The sequence below is a fragment of the Protopterus annectens genome, chromosome 3.part0 (assembly GCF_019279795.1).
Source record: "Protopterus annectens isolate FY-2018-M chromosome 3.part0, PAN1.0, whole genome shotgun sequence".
NCBI classification, from domain to species: Eukaryota; Metazoa; Chordata; order Ceratodontiformes; family Protopteridae; genus Protopterus; species Protopterus annectens.
Window position 1 is genome coordinate 1,501,249,912 of NC_056731.1, and position 18,743 is coordinate 1,501,268,654.

Here is an 18,743-nt window from a genome sequence, read left to right on the forward strand (position 1 = left end):
TTTCAAGAGGTGTCCGTGTGGACAAAAGATGTCCATTACTGACAACCATTCTTCCTGCGTCTACTGTCTTGGCCCTCTCCACTTGCAGGAAGACTGTTCTATCTGTCATTCCTTCAGTGGGAGGGTCATGATGGAAAGACGCAGGAAGTTAGTGGACAGAGGTCTAATCAAACCTGAATTTCAAGAAGCCCTAGACAAGGCTGAACAGGTTTCGAAGTCTTCGAAGGGATCGAAGTCTTCAAGAGTGTCGGAGCCCAAGTCATCGGCTCCGAGCACTTCTTTTCAAATTCGGACACCATCTCCTATGACTTCGGGGCTGAGTGTCGAGACCTTATCTCTGCACGAGGCTCAGGTCTTGGAGCCGGTAACAGAGGTACCACCATCTACTATCCTTCGCTCGGTGACGGCTTCGATTCCTTCGACCCGTTCTTCGAGGCCCATCTCCGACTCCGATGTGGACAGAGTGGTACAGAAGCTTATGGAGAACTCGGCTTTCTCAAAATTACTCGAAGTTTCATCCCAGTTGGTTTCGAAACTCGAAGCCATTCCAACTCCCTCGACACTTCCTCCTCCGAGACCCGACGAGTCATCGGTGTTGGGAGTCGAAGAACCGATGATTGTAGAGCCCTCGGTGCCGAAGCCTCCAGTAGTGCTATCGGCTCCGTTGACCTCGACTCCTTCGGAACCAGCCGGAGAGTCTCTGAGCCGAACATCTTTCCTGGGTTCCGGGGGGGATAGTCGAACCGAGGTTTCGGTTCCGACTCTTCCCCTCGGTGCCTCGGCTCAGATCAGTTCGGATCCGTCCTCTGTGTTGGAGCCCGTGGTTCCGATTCCGGAGAAACGACTTCCTTCTTCGGATCGGGTCGGGTCTTCGGGTCGGTGCACCGGTGCCTTTGACATCATGAGGAAGGTCTTGTCTGATCAGACACTGACTTCATCGGCTTCTTCATCTCCTTCCCCAAAAGGTCCGCGTTCTGCTTCTGTACCTTTGGTACCTACCAAGCGTCGAGACCCAATGCCTCAGAAATCCCCACAGGGAGACTCTGGTTCCTCAGATGCATCCCCAGAAGCTCCCACTGAGGATGTTCCGAGGAAACGACTGTGCAAGAGGAGGCACATAGATTCCCCTCAGGAATCTCTTACATCTGACACTGATTTAGATGAAGCAGAAGGGTCCCCAAGGTCCACCTCTGAGGATGTCTCCTTCGCAGACATTTTGGAAATCCTGAAGCAAAGAGGGGACTGGCAAACCCTTACCCCTTCTGCGGATGAATCGGTTTTACTGAAGGCATTTGGGACTCAACCTTCTACCTCCTGGGTGACTCCTCCCTTTGACGATCTTATGGACCTAGTAGCTCGGAGGGCTTGGGAAACACCTGATACAGTGGAGCCAGTCCCGCGTAAACCCAACAAATATATGACAGCTCCCCAAGATAAAGCCTACCTTACTAAAGGAGTTCCCGTAGACACTATGGTGGTGGCGGCGGCCACTAAGAAAGAGATGTCTGAATCATCTTCCTCTGTCCATCCTCCTAATAAGGATTCTAGGACAATGGACAGATATGGGAAGCGCATATTTAGTTCGGCGACTTTTTCCATCCGATCGCTCAACTACCTTACGCATTTTACACGTTTTACAAAGAGATCTCATTAAGGAGTTAGGAGATGCTCTTCAGGGACACACAGATGCTGCTGTCGCCGACAAAGTGACAGCGCAACTTAACAACCTAAATTCCATAGTCAACTCGTCCATGAGGCTGATTTCATACGCAGCCGAAGGATCGAGTAGAGCGGCAGCTTCAGCGATTGCACTGAGAAGACAATCCTGGTTGCCCTAGGAAACCAATCCTGGTTGCGCTTATGCTCCTTTGCGGAAACCTTTAAGTCTTCTTTTGCCAATGCCCCCTTTGATGGTGCCTCCCTGTTTGGGCCCAAAGTAAAGGAGACTCTCACAAGGTTTGAACAAGAAGGGAAGACCCTGTCTGCCGTAGGGGTCCGTTTTTCCATTCCATCTAGACCCTACCCTAAAGGGCAACGAGGAGGAAAGATGTGGTTCCGAAAGACTCAGGGATCTTTTCAACACACCCAAAGTGACGCCCCCTCCAGAGGCAGAGGAGGGGGAAGAAATGGAAGACGCCACCCAGCCGGCAGAGGGGGTCCGCAAAATCAGGGTGACAGAGAGATGTTCTCTGGAAAACCCTTCCAGCACTCCTGAGTGCAGGCCCGACTGTCCTGCTCTGGAGGCAGTCGGGGGTCGCTTAGCTTTATACCCAGAGGCCTGGCTAAATCTTACATCAGATTACTGGGTAAAAAGCATAGTTACCAGAGGCTACAACATCCCCTTCATAACAATACCACCAAACTCCCAGATGTTCCACCCAGTCTGCGAGATCAAGCAACCATAGAAATAAAAAGGTTGCTCGAAAACAGAGTCATCCAACCAGTCCCAGCGGACCAAATAGGATCCGGAACTTACTCAAGGTTCTTTTTAGTTCCAAAGAAAACAGGGGACTGGAGGCCAATTCTAGACCTCAGCAAGTTAAATACCTTTGTAAAAAAGGAAAAGTTCCGGATGGTCACGCTTCAGTCAATCCTCCCTTTTCTGCAAAAGGGCGACTGGATGTGCTCTATAGATCTCAAAGACGCATACTACCATATCAAAATGGCCAGGGCGTCCAGAGATCATTTGCACTTCCGGCTGGGAGCCAGTCATTTCCAGTTTCGCACTCTGCCCTTTGGTCTCACCTCAGCCCCCAGGGTGTTCACCAAATGCATGGCAGTAGTAGCGTCTCACTTGAGATGAAAGGGATTCCGGGTGTTTCCTTATCTAGACGACTGGCTCCTTTCCGCCACCACCAAGTGTCGTCTACTACAAGCCAGGGACTACGCCATCCATCTTTGCTCTTCACTAGGCATAACGGTGAATTTTGGAAAATCTGTCTTATCACCGTCACAGCGTTACTTATTTATAGGAGCACAGCTAGATACCTCCCTGGCTCAAGTTACTCTCCCCCCATCAAGGGTGTCAGACCTCAGGCACCAAATTTCGCTCCTTCTTCAGAACAACAGAGTCTCAGCACGACAAGTATTAAGAGTGCTAGGCTTGATGTCAGCATCCCTTCTGGTAGTTCCCTTAGGCAGAATGCACATGAGGATCCTTCAATGGATGCTATTCGCCCAATGGTCGTATCTACAACTTCCACTGTCTCACGAAATCTGGATCACGAATTATTGCAAGAAGGATCTCTTGTGGTGGATACACAATCAAGAGCTAACACTAGGACGACCCTTTGTATTACCCAGTCCGATAGCAACTCTAACCACGGACGCTTCCCTGATAGGGTGGGGGGGACTCTTTCAGGGACAAACAGTCCAAGGTCAATGGTCCAACTTGGAGTACAATCTGCACATCAATGTTCTAGAGATGAGGGCAGTGTTTCTAGCGTTGCAACACTTTCACAAGTCCTTACCTCGGGGAACAGTGACAGTTCAGACAGACAGCATGTCAGTGGTCTGGTACATAAACAAGCAAGGGGGAACCAGATCTTACCCGTTATGCAGAGAGGCTCTCAGAATTTGGTAATGGGCAAAGTCCACCGGACGCTTTCTGATAGCAACTCACATCCCGGGGATTTCCAACGTAATCGCGGACAGGTTGAGCAGAGCCATCCTGTTCACTCACGAGTGGTCCCTCAAACGTCAAGTAGCGGAAGAGATCTTCCGCAGATGAGGCCAGCCTTGCTGCGACCTGTTTGCATCCCCTTTGAATGCCAAATGCAGAAGCTATTTTGCCCTGTTACCCCCCCCCAGGGGGTGTCCCCAGGGACGCACTGGTATACGATTGGCCCCCGGGTCTCCTTTATGCCTTTCCTCCTGTTCTGCTAATTCCCAGGTTTTTGCAGAAAGCCAAATGTCTGGACAGGACCATAATACTGATAGCACCATTCTGGCCTCGACAAATCTGGTTTCCCTTCCTTCAATCCCATCAAGTGGAGGAACCATGGATTCTGGACCCGGAGCCAGATCTGTTGACACACTGCCGGGAGTTCCTCACACCTCCCTCAAGTCCCTCAAACTGACAGCTTGGCTGCTCCGCTTCCCATCTTAGCCAGGTCGGAGTTACTATCTCCTGCAGTACAACAAATTATTGTATCTTCTCACAAACCATCTACAAGAAAATTGTACATTAGCAAATGGAACCGTTTTGTGCACTGGGCCTCCAAACAAGGTATAGATCCATTCGGGGCCCCAGTACACCAGATACTAGATTTTTCCTCTCTTTTTCAAGAAGGAGCATCAACATCCACTATAAGAGTTCAACTGGCCGCTATATCCAATTTTCATACTGGCCGTAAGGATGGTTCTCTTATGTCTCACAGGCTTTGTAAAGCCTTCATGAAAGGTACTTTTCATCTCCGTCCTCCTTTTCGTAATCCAATAGCACCTTGGAATCTTAATCTCATGCTGTCACAACTCATGTTGCCCCCTTTTGAACCAGCAACCACAACTTCGTTAAAATTGTTTTCGTGGAAAACACTCTTTCTGGTTGCCATCACTTCAGCCAGAAGAGTTTCAGAGTTACAGGCTTTATCTATCCGACCCCCGTACATGATCTTTCATCCGGATAGAGTAACCTTGCGCACCAATCCATCTTTTCTTCCGAAGATTTGTTCGATTCAGAATATCAACCAATCTATTGAACTGCCTACCTTCTTTAAAAATCATTCCAATAAGCTGGAATACACATTGCATAAGTTAGACGTACACAGACAACTAAGATTTTACTTACATAGAACAAAAGAATACAGAAAGTCGGATCAACTTTTTGTATCATATGCGGACCAAAGAAAAGGACAGGCAGTAACGAAGGTTACCTTATCCAAATGGCTCTCAGATTGCATAAAATTCGTATATGCTGAATCCAAACAACAACTTCCTTTCAAACCCAGAGCTCATTCTACAAGGGCGATTGCTACTTCTTCAGCCCATACCGCTCGTTTGCCTTTAGATACCATTTGTGCAGCGGCAACTTGGGCAAAACCACATACCTTTATCGCCCACTACAAGCTAGACAAGAACTCCAGGGACAGGGCGACGTTTGGTTCCACTGTACTGAGGAATGTTCTCCCTTAAGCCACCCGGGAAAAAAGGAGCTAGGGACGCTACCCGTGTGTAAGAACAAACGGCGAGATTGAACAATTTCACATTAAGAAGTTATGTCTTACCATAACGATCCATGTGAATTGTTCATCTCGCCTTTGTTCTTACATTCCCCCCCTCCATCCCCCGTCCTACAGTCTGGGAGAACGTTTTTTTTTTATTAGATTCCTTTTCAGCCTTTTCTAGGTATGGTTGACATGTTATTAACATCAGTAATGGCATCTTTTATCCTCTACCTGGCAGTAGGGTTTTTAGACATGTTTCTAAGAGTGATTCTTCTGGTATAGCAAACTAGATCTGAGGTTTAGCACCGGAGGATCATGGGATATTACTGTGCCTCGAGCTTTCTCGAAGATGCGAGCTAGTGATGTGGCCGACTCGGAGCCGAGGATCGGCTCCGAACCCGTGTGTAAGAACAAAGGCGAGATGAACAATTCACATGGATCGTTATGGTAAGACATAACTTCTTATTTCATCCACACCACAGCACAACCACTGCCTTACTTTCATTCACTGATACCATCATAAAAGCCAGGGAAAACAATAACTTGATATCTTCCCTCTTTCTTGACCTCTCCAAAGCATTGGACACAGTTTCCCACACTAAACTTCTTCTCTCCGCTATGTCTGCTGTTGGTTTTTCCAGCTACCTTTCCAATCAACAGTAAATAAGTGGCTTTCTTCCTATTTCCATTTCCGCACAGGTAACACAGGGTACCCCATGGCTGCATCCTTGGACCTATTCTCTCTTGCTAATTTTTGTAAACCATCTCCATTCATCCTCCCTCAATAGACACTTGTACAATATGCCGATGACTACACTGTCATCTACTCTTCTGACAATCTGTCACACCTCCAGTCCGTCACCCAGCAATCCTTTAACTCTATTGAAAGATGGCTTAATGAGAGCCAGTTTCAACTTAATCCACAAAAAACTAAACTAATGTTATTTCCCCCTAAAACTAAATCCCATTATAAATCAACCTGAACTACCATATCCCTTGGTAATTTAAGATAGAAGTAGTGCTGCACACCAAACTGCTTGGTGTTATCAGTGATCAACTTAAGTATGATCTCCGAATCCAAAACTGTATTAAAAAAACTCACCAGAAACTTGACTTGCTTTACAGTTCCACAGAATTTCTAACCAGCAACTCCAGACTCTCTCTAGGTAATGCATATCTGTTTCCCTCTCTACTCTATGCCTCTCTCATTCTAACCAACATGCAATCCACCCTAAAAACTAAAATGGAACTACGCTACAATAAAATTGCCAGATTTGCTGCCTGTCAGCCCTTCAACTCACACCACTGTCTATATATCTAAAAACCTTAAACTGGCTTGAACTACCTCACTGTCTCCTCCTCTCTCAACTTGCCCTTACCCATTTTATATTAAATCATCCTACTGTCTGTTTGTCCAGCTCATCTGAGTCACCTATTATATCCCCAACCGATCCCTTTGGAGCTCTGATCAACTACTCCTGAATATCTGGAAACCTGTAAGATCCATAGACTGCAGCCTATATAGCTCTACAGTGGCCTTAACCTGAAATAGGATCCCCTTGGACATCAGATCCATACCAAGTGGCCATAATTTTAAAACAACTATTAAAAAAATGGCTCCTTAACTCATTCACTCCAAAGCAGCTCAGAAAATACTGCCTGCTTACTTCCATCATATGAACATCCGTGCAGCCTGAGATGTTTTTCAGATAATTCATTTGTAATACCATACATAAAGCAAACGTTCATAACTTTTTAACCATAAGAGCTAGACTAAAAATGTAGATGCAAAAGTTGGTCAGCAGACACTGCCCTTTACAACAGTGTAAATGTTGATGGTGTGCATCTAAGTCATTATAAAGTATTTGCCAAGGAATGCTGATAATTATGCATAATTTTTACCTTTTTGTTAAAACAAACCACAATATCTTGATGAATGTACCATATAGACCCATACAATTTGTAATTTAATTTGTGTGAATGTCAGCTTTAAAATGATACCTTAATTGTCCGATGCTCCTTTTACGGAGATATTCACAGAGATATGATTAATATTATATTTCTCATAATTGATAAAACATAATATCACATCACCTGTAACGACAGACTGCACATCAGTGCACAAGTTGTGTTGCTCAATGTCATCTTCAAAACGATGCATCATTTGTGTCACCATGCTCCCTTGCAAAGATATGGGCGTAATAATGAGAAATATGGCAAATGCATAATTTTCATAATCCTACAAGACTAAACACGTGTACAGCAAACAGACAGTTATTTTACCATGTTGTAACTGTAAATAATGTCGTCAAAATTAGGTATTACTTGGCACTTTGACATGCTCCCTCACAAAGTTATGTACCAAAATAAGAAAAAAATCATAATTTCCATAACCGAAGCCCTAAACAAACTGTGATATCTGTTCATGTGTACAGCATACAGACACTGTCCTTTTACCATGTTGTACATACTAATACGATCTTCAAAATGAGGTATTACTTAGCATGTTGACAAGTTCCCTAGCAAAGTTATTTACCAAAATATGAAAAAAGTCATAATTTTCATAACCTAAGTCCTAAACAAACTGATATCTGTACATGTGTACAGCATACAGTTGCAGTTCTTAGTTTTAGTAGATACAGATACATGTCTTATTCAACATATTGACATTTTCCCTACCATAGTTATTTGCTAAAAATATGAAAAAAATCCTACTTTTCATAAACAAGCTGTGATATCTTTTCTGGGTACAGCATACACAGAGTTCTTTTACCGTTTTGTGAACCGTATAACCACAATGGATGCCTTCATCTGTATCTTACAATAGAAACAATGGTAAAAATAAGAAAGAAACTGGGGGAAAGGGGATTTCTGTAAAACTCCACATTGACAGAAACCAAAATTTGGAATATGCATTCATCAAAGTGGTAAATTTCAGTAATGTGAATAACTGTGGCAACTGCTGAGAGTTTTACCTGATAAATGATAATGACTCATTGTTATACTTAGCTGTAAAGACCCTGGTGGTCATTAGCCTAGTATATATAACTTTATATAGCTATAACTGTAAAGTGATGCAAAATATTTCAGAATAATTATGCTTTATTCAGCTTAATCTTTAACTATGATTACTGTTCTACATCCTGCTGCTCATTTACATTTTCTTCTATTCAGATCTTCATAAAAGGAGCAAAATGAAAATACTGTACACACTTTCTGCCTGATCAGTTAGTGGTCATTCTAGAGGTTGATATCAAACATTTAAAGAACTAGATGGCAGCAAATCAGTAATAATTCTTGCAGCCAATTACTGTTCAAAGAGTCAGTAATCCACATAGTATCTATTAGTTTCTGAACATGGTATTATATAACTGTCAACCTTATTGCCCAAGAATAGGGTACAGAGCCAAAAACTATAAGGGACTGAAGTCCAAAGTCAGGGACAGTTTTAAAATATCTCCCTTATTAACACTAACTAGCATTTTCTAAAGAATATGAAGTTTGAATCTTTTATCTCTGACATTACTTATTGACTAAACCAACATGTTTTGCCAGAAATCACAAATTTTGCAAGACACAGACAGTTCCAGCCTTTATCTTAATTATATAGTAAAACAAGGAATTCTTCTGATACACCATTACAGTAATGTAACACTGACTGCACTAAATGTTTGCCTACTACTCATCAGTCCACATTCTGTAATACTTTATCTGCCGAATATTGTCCTCACGCAGGCCATTAACTTTAACACTGAAAGTTATACTGCATGCGCTAAACTCAGACTAACTTCTAATTTCCTTTGAAGTGTATGCTTACACATTCTGCATTAGCTGTTGTTTCCCTGTTCCCCGTTAAAGCACAGAAGACAAAGATTTAGTATATGCAGCTTACCAGTTATGGGCATACAAACAGCTGCAGTCCGCACTCATTTTATGTGTATCATGTAGTCATATTACAAAGTTTCTGCACAGGGCATGGAAAAGAAAGTGAGAGCTGTTTTTTTTCTCCATCAAAGCTGTATGATTTATGGGAACCCTTGCAAGTTAGCAACATAGAACCTGAGCGTTACTTATTTTTATACAGTACTCGTATCGGCAGCAGTTTTAGTGTTGCGGAAGTGAATGTTTAACTTTTAGTCTGGACACCAGACCTGCGTTGTCGGCACTATACATTCTTCAATTAGTGCTATAGTGTTGTGGCATCAAGGTTTATGATAAAGGGCAGAGATACTGTTTAAAAGTAGATTAGTTTTAACTGCATGTTAACAAAGCAGGAAAGAGTTTTAATTGTATTTTAATGGTGCACATTTACTTTTTCTTAACTTACTCTGCATGCAGCAAATGCCACTGCTCAACTAATCTGCAGTCATCTTAATGCGTTTCCTATTTCGCTTTTCCTGTAATCATGCATTCTGCCAGTTTTCATATAGTTTTCTCTGTACTGTTTAAAAATGCCTTGGCATTCATGGTCACGGCTCTACTTGCGTCATCAGTCAAGAGGGAAAGCAGGACCCCAGAAATAATAATTTAAAGGAGTACTTGCATTTTCTTGGCACCGTATTATTTTCAGCTTGCAATCGGTATTTTCTGACAAAGTTGGTATAGTTGACAGGTAAAACATAGAAAAATAGAAATAAATCCTGTGTAATTCACAGCAATAGCAGCTTATACCAACATGTTCACTATTTGTATTCCTGTATTGGATAGCGACTTCAAACTTATTGTAGTATGTATCGGAAAACAACGAACATTTAAAACGGCCACTGAAAAGTCTAAGCAATGGAGTTATATTGCCTTAACTTTGTTGCGCTGCTAGTTGCACTTGGGTGTAACATACAAGGAAAGTCAGAGTCTCAGGGAGTGCTCTGATGTAACCTTAGATATGCTCTGTGATGGTACTCTAGGTTAAGGCATTAACGCCTGGCTCTGTTCCTGCCTCAACCCCACCTAGCGTCTCCACAATCCACTTCCTAACCCTGCCTTGTCTGTCAATCTTTCCTTCCTCTCTCCCTATCCTATTTAGATACTACCTCTCCTCCTAGTTTTTCTCCACTTCTTCCATTTGTACTGCCTTCCAGCAGTTTCTTACTACTCTATCTTCCTCCTCTTACTTACTCAAACACTACCTCTTTGCTACTCCTGTTTCAAACTCTGCATCTTCTTATCTGTATTCCCTTCTCTCATTGCGAGCCCGTAAGTACTTATCCATTACTTCATATGTTTTTTTTCTAGAATACTGTACTTAATCTGTTCTGCTTCTTCTATACCATCCTTTCACCTAACTATCTAAGTTGTAAACTTTTCAGGACTTGTTGTACAGTCCAGTTCCTCTCATTTTATTTTATCTTTGCTGATAATTTATTGTACTCGTTACTCTTATTTTATCTTATTGTCGCTGAAACCTTATTTTATATGCTAACTTTATACTATTACCTAGTTAATTGATGCTGAAACTTGATTGTAATTTGATTCATTGTGTACTCAACTAATTTTGTTATATATTTGGAGCTTTTCTCATTGGGCCTCTGCTGAAAATGGCTTTCTGCCCAGCCGGACTTTTCCCCGTTAACAAATATCAAATAAGTAAATAAATAAAATGCATCTATGTGTGTGTGTGTAATATAAATATAAATATATATATATATATATATATATATATATATATATATATATATATATATGTGTGTGTGTATATATAATATATATATATATATATATATATATATATATATATATATATATATATATACACACACACGTATAGTATGTGTGTGTATATGCATAATATGTATGTGATAGATAAATACACAATTATAGATATCTTGAGTTAAAAATGTCATAATCAACTTGAGCCACCATTCCCAAGGATACAACCTGTCTTTCAGTGCTATATCAGGAATGAGAACAGGAAAGCCCTAAACATTTAATGAAAGTAATCTCAAATGGTCAATGCCAGGGTCAGTGCACTTCCTCCTCAGATCGTGACCTGAACTTGTTAATCACTGATCTTCACCTGTCCAAGCATTATTCTTTAATATTAGTATTATACCAAGTAATAACCTAATCATTTTAACACCAGCCTCCTCCAACCCCTATATTCTGAAACATTGGATCAATACTAGTTAACACCTCCACAATCTGAGTACCCCCCCTCATTAACAACCACTACATACTGCATTTCAAAGTTTGTCCATCTTCTAGAAAAACACCCCCTTACCAATTTTCCTTTTTCACAAAAACAACCCAAAAATATTCGGGCCCTTCATAACTGTTTAACACAAACCTTTCTGCCATTACCTCAGTCCCTGACCCCTGTCTTGATATTACTGTGTTTGCTAAATTCCTCTTTCAGTAGCAAAACAAACATTTCTCGCAAGTCATCAGACTCCACAAAGACACACATACACAGTGAATCGCAAAAGAACTTCTCACAGATACTTCAAGTCAACATCATTCCATGTTTACGTTGTTACAGAAACCTAGTTTACACCCCCACAGTACCTGGGTTTTGTGCTTGTCTAGACCTGATGGAAACTGTAGTGGCATCCCTGTATTTTTTTTTAGAGAGCCACATTATCTGGAAACAGATACCTAGAGACCATCAAGTGGTGCTTTATAGAGATTCAAATCACATTAAATAGGATGAACTGCTAGATAATTACAGGCTACAGAACTCCTTCCATGTCTCAAAAAATCACAGTATTCCTACATGGTTTTGAACAAACTCCATGTAAGTTGGAATGTTTTTGTACTGGATGATTTTAACTATCTAATGATTAACTGGGGGACCTATACCACCAATGCAGGATATGCACAAAAATTCCGTTTTAAGAAACGAGAACTGCCACAACCAGGTTGTTAATGAATCTACTCAGGAACAAAATATGTTTGACCTGAAAGTAACAAACTTGGCATCTAAATGTGCCATCCCAAAAGTACCCCTATCAGTGGTCAAGTCAGACCACAAACTTTTGACCCTTTTAATCAAAACCTCCAAACCTGTAGAAACTAGCATTACAAAATTTGAGGACGTTAAACCTAAAAAAAACCTCCTAAAATTATATGATAACGTCTCTAAATTGAGTGTAATAGTATTACCCACAATGTTAATAATTCTATGAATTATGTAGAAGAGTTCTACTTGCACTAAGACAGATGTATGAAATTATCACTTGGCTAAAAGTCTAAGCCAGTTGTAATTTTTTTAAAAACAAATCTGCATGGTGATCCTCTAGCATGAAGAAACTCCTAAAAGTGTATAGCAAAACAAATGATCCCTAGTAAAGGAAAATATCAAACGGCTAGATAAGAAACTGAAAAGGGATGCAAGAAAAATGAAAACCTCCCACAAACTCATTCTAGCCACAAAAGCCAAAGACTACCATAAATCCTTCTTTAGTTGTATTGGGTGGGGGAGTAACACTCAACATTCCTTTGAGTATATTCACAGTGGTACCAACTACTCTGATCCTGTGGATATTGCTAACATACTGACTAATAATTTTAGTGCTGGCTTCTCCCCGAAGACGTCTATTCCAAATTGATGGAGTTATGCCACCAATCCTTGCAAGAGAGCACGTACTGAAGGTACTGCCCAAAATGAAGAATGCCTCATTCATGGGGCCTGACAACATATCAGGTTGCCTAATTTGCACCAAGCAAGCACTGGCAGACTTGTTCCTTAAACTTTGTCCTACAGGAGTGGCACACTGCTGTTTTATTTCCACTCTAGAAAGGTGGCCCCATCTCAGACCCCTTGAATTTCAGACACAGTAGCCTAACAAGTCTTGTGTGTAAAGCCATGGGATGTGTCTCCATTTCCTCCCCATATACCTTAGTTTCAAATCATTGGTAGGTTGTATCTAAATATTTTCTGAATTGAACTTTGTAATTTCTATTTTTTGTACTTTTCAGGTTGAAACTGTAAACAGCCCAAAGAAAATAAAGTTCCACACTGGTTAACAAAATTAAGTATTTTTTTTTTAATTCTGAAGTTCAGCACTTTAACTTTTTGAGATTTCAGAAAAGAGCAGATTTTGGCAGCCATGCTCCCTGTTTAGGCATTGTTAACAAAGTGACGTACATTATGTTTAGTTTATTTTCAAATATTTTTGTATATACCCTTGATTTTGTCAGATTAAATTTGCCTGATTATTGATGGGAAAAGCATTGTGTTTTGATCAGATTATAGCTATATTTGTCAAACTTTTAGGCATTATACTTTAATTCTGATTACTCTGTGCATTGTGCTCATTTGCTATTTTTATGCATTTGAAAGGCATTTCCAGTAAAACAGTTTTGTTTCATCCAGAATGATTACCTGAATTTTTCTTTATTTTTAGGGTGCTGATATTTTCACAGCAAAAGTGAACATTGAAGTGCAGTGGGCATCAGAGCTCGCAGTTGCTGCTGTTGAAAAAAATGGCGGTGTTATCACAACAGGATTTTATGATCCAAGAAGTTTATGTAAGTATAGTATTTTCACATGTAACTAAATAGCACAAAATGTTACAATACTGCATTTCAAATTGAGTAATTATCAGTAGACGTATGTATATTGTTGGCCATCACTTAAGTAGCAGAGATTTTTTTTTCCTGCAACTGGATTGGTCTGTGATTCTTGGGGACAAGATAATGTATTGTGTGTTAGTCTGGTTTCCCCTTTGTTTTTAATTTTTGTTTTTGTTACCATCTGCTCCGATTGTAAGCTCTTTTGAATGATCAATTTAAAGTGATTGCATTCATTAGATAACGTGTCAGATGCTGCACAGTTCCATTTAGTATTGTGTTGTAGTTGCTGCAAGTCTGTCATTTAGTTTTAATGAGAGTCACTAGTGTAGCATCAAACTTAGCATTGTAAAGTTGTCCACGTTCTGCATTCCCAGGCATTATTCTTGCAAATTAGGTACAACTTATAGTTTATATTCTGTGCTTTCCCGTAGGTAAGCATCAGTTTTCCCTCCAGGCATGCTCCTACCTATCTAAGCTCAATAAAAATTTAGCCAAGCTGTGAGCACTCTAACACACACAGGAAGAAGAGGAGGTGAGTCTTGCCCACTAATCCCCCTTGTGGCAGTGCTACAGTAGACCCAGCCTTAGTACTGATGTATGGAAGACTACATTCTTCTGTTTTCTTTTCATATTACCTTAAATAACTGCCTTTATAATGCATAACTCAGTAACTGGTAAGAGTTGCTTAAGTGCCAGCACGACTGGCTATGCAGTTAGCCACTTAACCACACCTTGAAATCTGCAGCAGCAGCTTTAAATCCTAAGCCTGAAATTAGTAGTCACCAGACACCAAGTTAAAATTCCTGTCTGCTGCTGTCTTCGGACATCTCCTCAGACCCCTCTTTATCTATTACTATTTAAATACTATTACTATCTGACTTGTATAGCTATCCTATCCTTCCATGTGTTTCGTCAGTTTAACACAACCTCAACTTTGCAAAATTGTTAGTTAATGCACTACTTTACAGACCACTTAATGTACCTGTATATACTTTCATGTTGCAGATTGATCTAATGTTGTATTTTATGTCTGTTCCTCAACTGATGCCAGATCTTACCTCTGTCTAACTTTGACCACTTCATTAGACTTTTGACTCCATAGCTCAAGCTCTTCCCTTTACCCATGATCATCACTTCTCCTGAAATACCTTAGATCTTATTTGCTGCTTTAGCATTTGAATGTAGTTACCTATAGCCTGAGTGGTATTTGGCACTGCATAACTCTTCTTATTTCTCGTAGTTCTTTATTCTGTAGCTGTCCTTAACTTTTGCCATCCTTGTTTTTCTGCAAACAAAAATGTTTGTGCATGCATATATGCTCGTGCACACACACACACACACACACACACACACACACACACACACACACACACACACACACACACACACACACATACAATTTAACAGTTAATGTTGTCTCGTTGGGCCTTGTGGTTTTGTGACCGGACTGTTTGGTACTACTTCTAAATACCGTTGTTGGTATTACCTTTTTGTTGTATACTATTTTTGGTATTAGGTGCTACCATCTCTTTTCTAGATTTATATTTATGTATGTATAAACGTTTTAAAGCTGTTTGTTAGGCTTGTTCTGCTTTTCCTGCCAAGCACTGCTTAAATATCTAATCTGTTGGCTGCAAATATTGTTTAGACCCTCCTTGCTGATTTTCTGCTGTTTTAAACATTTGTTGTGTCTCATTGCTATTTTTCCTGCTGTGTTAACATTCTTTTTAGTGTTTTCCACTGAAGTTAGGGTAGCTAGTAGCTGTAGCATAGTCCAGATACAGGCTTGCTGCATCTGGGCAGGTTTGTAGTGATTGTTCTGAGCATATTTTCCAGGCTATCTTGGATTGGAAGGGGCCTATCTGCACTTTAGTGAGACAATTGCTTTGATTGGACCCTGTCTGATAAAGGGAGGTTGGTTTAGGGCTTGGAATAAGCATCCTCATTGGTCCTTATAAATATTTTTAAAGTTTTTTTCAAGTTTTTAGTTTCTGGTATTAAGACCGTGCTTTGTTGAGCAGGTTTCCACTTCCGCAGTGAACGGTGCTGCGCAGTTGTGCACCAGAGCTGGACAGTTAAATGCTACAATTTTTCCCTTAGATATAACTAGCACACTAGGATAGCCCTCATTTTAATGCTTTTCCAGTCAAAGAAATACTGCTAGCAAGTAACCTATTAACCAACGGCAAGAAAAAAAAATGGGCAGGCAGAAATATCCAACCACTGAGCTTCTTCGTAAACGATTCTGAAAAGCCAACCCTAGTGACAACAGTCTTCAACCTAGCATTATAGTTAGACTACCCTTGTTTCTCCTGCCAGCCTTGTTAACTTGGTCCTCTTGAGGCAGTGTAGTAATTGCATGTACAGCAACAACCCTCTACTAATAACTCACTCTAGTACAGAGTGAAAGAGATGCAGCTACACCAAGAATCTTGAATCCATACTCACTTGGACTCAATAACACAGAAGAGGTTGTCAGCTCACCCACCACTACACATGCACATAGTACCATTACTACACGTAGTATGCATCAAACACAAAAATTTACATATGCAGATGTTCTCTTGAAAAACTTAATGAAACACCAGATACCTCCAAAACATAAGACTGCTACAACTAACACAGTCCCCACAGTACCCATGGCACATAGCAACACCAATGTCTCACCCAACAAGCCCGTAAGGCGTAACACTCGCACATTTTCTTGCCATTGGAGACTCAATAGTGAGACACATGGATGTCCCACTCACCAGGTTGGATAAGGAGAAGGTCACGGTCAGCTGCTTGTGTGGTGCCAGGATTTGTCATATCATGCATGCTGTAGGGTCTTTTAGCAACAAGTCCTATTATGACACTGTTGGTGTGAGCAACCGGAGACGTTCCTCACTGGACTATATGAGAGAGAGACCTGATTGAGCTCTGAGTCTGTGTCTCAGTCAGGTATGTCCTTAGCCTTGAGCAACATACTACCCTTGCCTAGAATGATGCCACAGTATAAACAAAAAAATGATTGATTTCAATAATTGGCTTAGTTTTTGGTGTCATTCAAAGGGGATCCAGTTCCTGTCATCCTGGGAAGCCATGGTTGATGAACATCACTGCTTTGTCAGAGACTGTTTGCATCTGGCAAAGGCTCTTGCCTCCCCCATAGTCCCTTTCTTAGACCAAGTCACAAACAAACTTATCGACATGAAATTTGCCAATCGTAACAAGATAAGGGTCATGCTTCTGAATGCTTGGAGCTTAAACCAAAAACTGCACACCCCGGAAGATGTCTGTGCAGTCACAGAAACTTGGTTCAAGGCCTCAGAGAGTACCCTGGCCTTGCAAGGCTACAGTGCCTTCCATACCTTTAGACCACAAAATGAACATTTGAAAATCTAAGGAGACAATGTTTCTGTCTATATTGGAGAGAAATTCACCTCCTGTCTAGTTAGACAGTACAACTCCATGGAGTTACTCCAGGTCCAGGTTACTGTGGTAAGATCCCCATTCAAGTCATAGCCAGTTATAGATCCCCATCCGTGGGTCACGACGCCCATGAAGCCTACGTGGCCAAACTGGAGACGAGCAAAATTTTACCGAACACTCTGGTTATGGGGGATTTCAATTATTCCTTCATCAACTGGGAAACCTAGGCTAGCCCCAACTCGCTAGTGCAAAAGTTCCTTGACTTTGTAAATTGAAATGCCCTGGAACAAATTGTTCATACCCAGACAAGAGGAACGAACATTTTAGATCTGGTCCTCCCTAACATGTCAAACAGATGCACTGCTGCAATTGTCTGACACTTTTATGACCACAAAACAGTCACCTCTGAGCTGGCAGTATCACCAGAACTCACAGAGGGGGAAATCAGATTAAAAAACTGCACCAAGGCAAACTATACCCTCCTAGTCGAAGGTATAAATGCATTCCAAGTCCCACCCCAAGCTGGAAGTGGTAACTACAGCGACGCTTACACTAAAGCCCTGTACAGTCACTTGCATAAGTGTATAAACTCGGCTTTATCAGAAAGAATTAAAGATAGTGCCCCAAGTAAAAACAAGCTGCCATGGTGGGCATCCAGCATCAGCATACTTTACACTACACTCAAAGTACTGTCCAAGAAAACAAAGGCAAGGCCCCAAAAATGGAAAAGCATCCTCCTCCGCCTCAACAGGCAAATAAGACAACTTGTCAAATCCTCTTTAGAGCTCCTTTGAGAGAAACTTGGCAAGTACATCCAAAGATGACCATAAGGCCTTTCACAGCTATGTACATAGTCTAAAAGGTAGGACTCAAGCATGTGCAGAACTAGTGACCAACTGTATCACACACACTGACCCTACAGAGATAGCAAACCTGCTAGCAGATAGGTTTGGTGAAAATTTCACTCCCTTATCCCTGCCTAGCTTATCACAAATCTTCCCTCAAAACCACCTTACATATCTGAAAATTAGATCTTCAAAGTCTTCTCCAAGGCAAACAAAAAAGCCTCTGTGGGACCAGATGACATCCAGGCTGTCTACTAAACAGGCAAAAACATGAACGAGCATCACCATTAAGTACCCTTTTCAGTCGGTCAAACCACAGGTTTTGTTCCTGCAGAATGGAGAACAGCAACAGTTTTTTTCCTCTCCACAAAGGTGGCCTAGCAACATATCTGGAGAATTAAAGACCCATAAGCCTGGCCAGCCTCACCTGTAAGGCCATGGAGCACATCACTATGGACCTCGTAAATAAAGACATAGGCGACATCCAAACCCTGGATCCTACTCAATTTGGCTTCATCAAGGGCATATCCTACCTTTTAAATCTGGTGGACATCTTTGAAAATGTGACCAGGGCCATTGATGAGGGCAGATCTGTGCACACAGCATGCCTCGACTTGGCAAAGGCTTTTGACACAATCCCACGTTCAGGCATTACCGATAAACTTAAACCTGAATGTAAACCCCTTCATTGTAAGATGAGTTGTCAGCTGGCTCACAAACTGGACATACACTAGCAAAGTGGGTGACTCTACATCAGTCAGCAGGCCTGTTACCAGCGAAGTGCCACAGGAGTCGGTGCTGGGCCCCTACT

General features: G+C 41.4%; 1 protein-coding gene across 1 annotated transcript in view; it reads left to right on the plus strand.

Annotated features, from left to right (window-relative positions):
* The window catches only part of MRPL15 (mitochondrial ribosomal protein L15), a 230,826-nt gene that overhangs the window by 46,194 nt on the left and 165,889 nt on the right, over positions 1 to 18,743 (plus strand). The window contains exon 4 of the mRNA XM_044065520.1: positions 13,508 to 13,631. Coding sequence (XP_043921455.1) covers positions 13,508 to 13,631 — 124 coding nt within the window. The remainder of the gene's footprint in view (positions 1 to 13,507; positions 13,632 to 18,743) is intronic.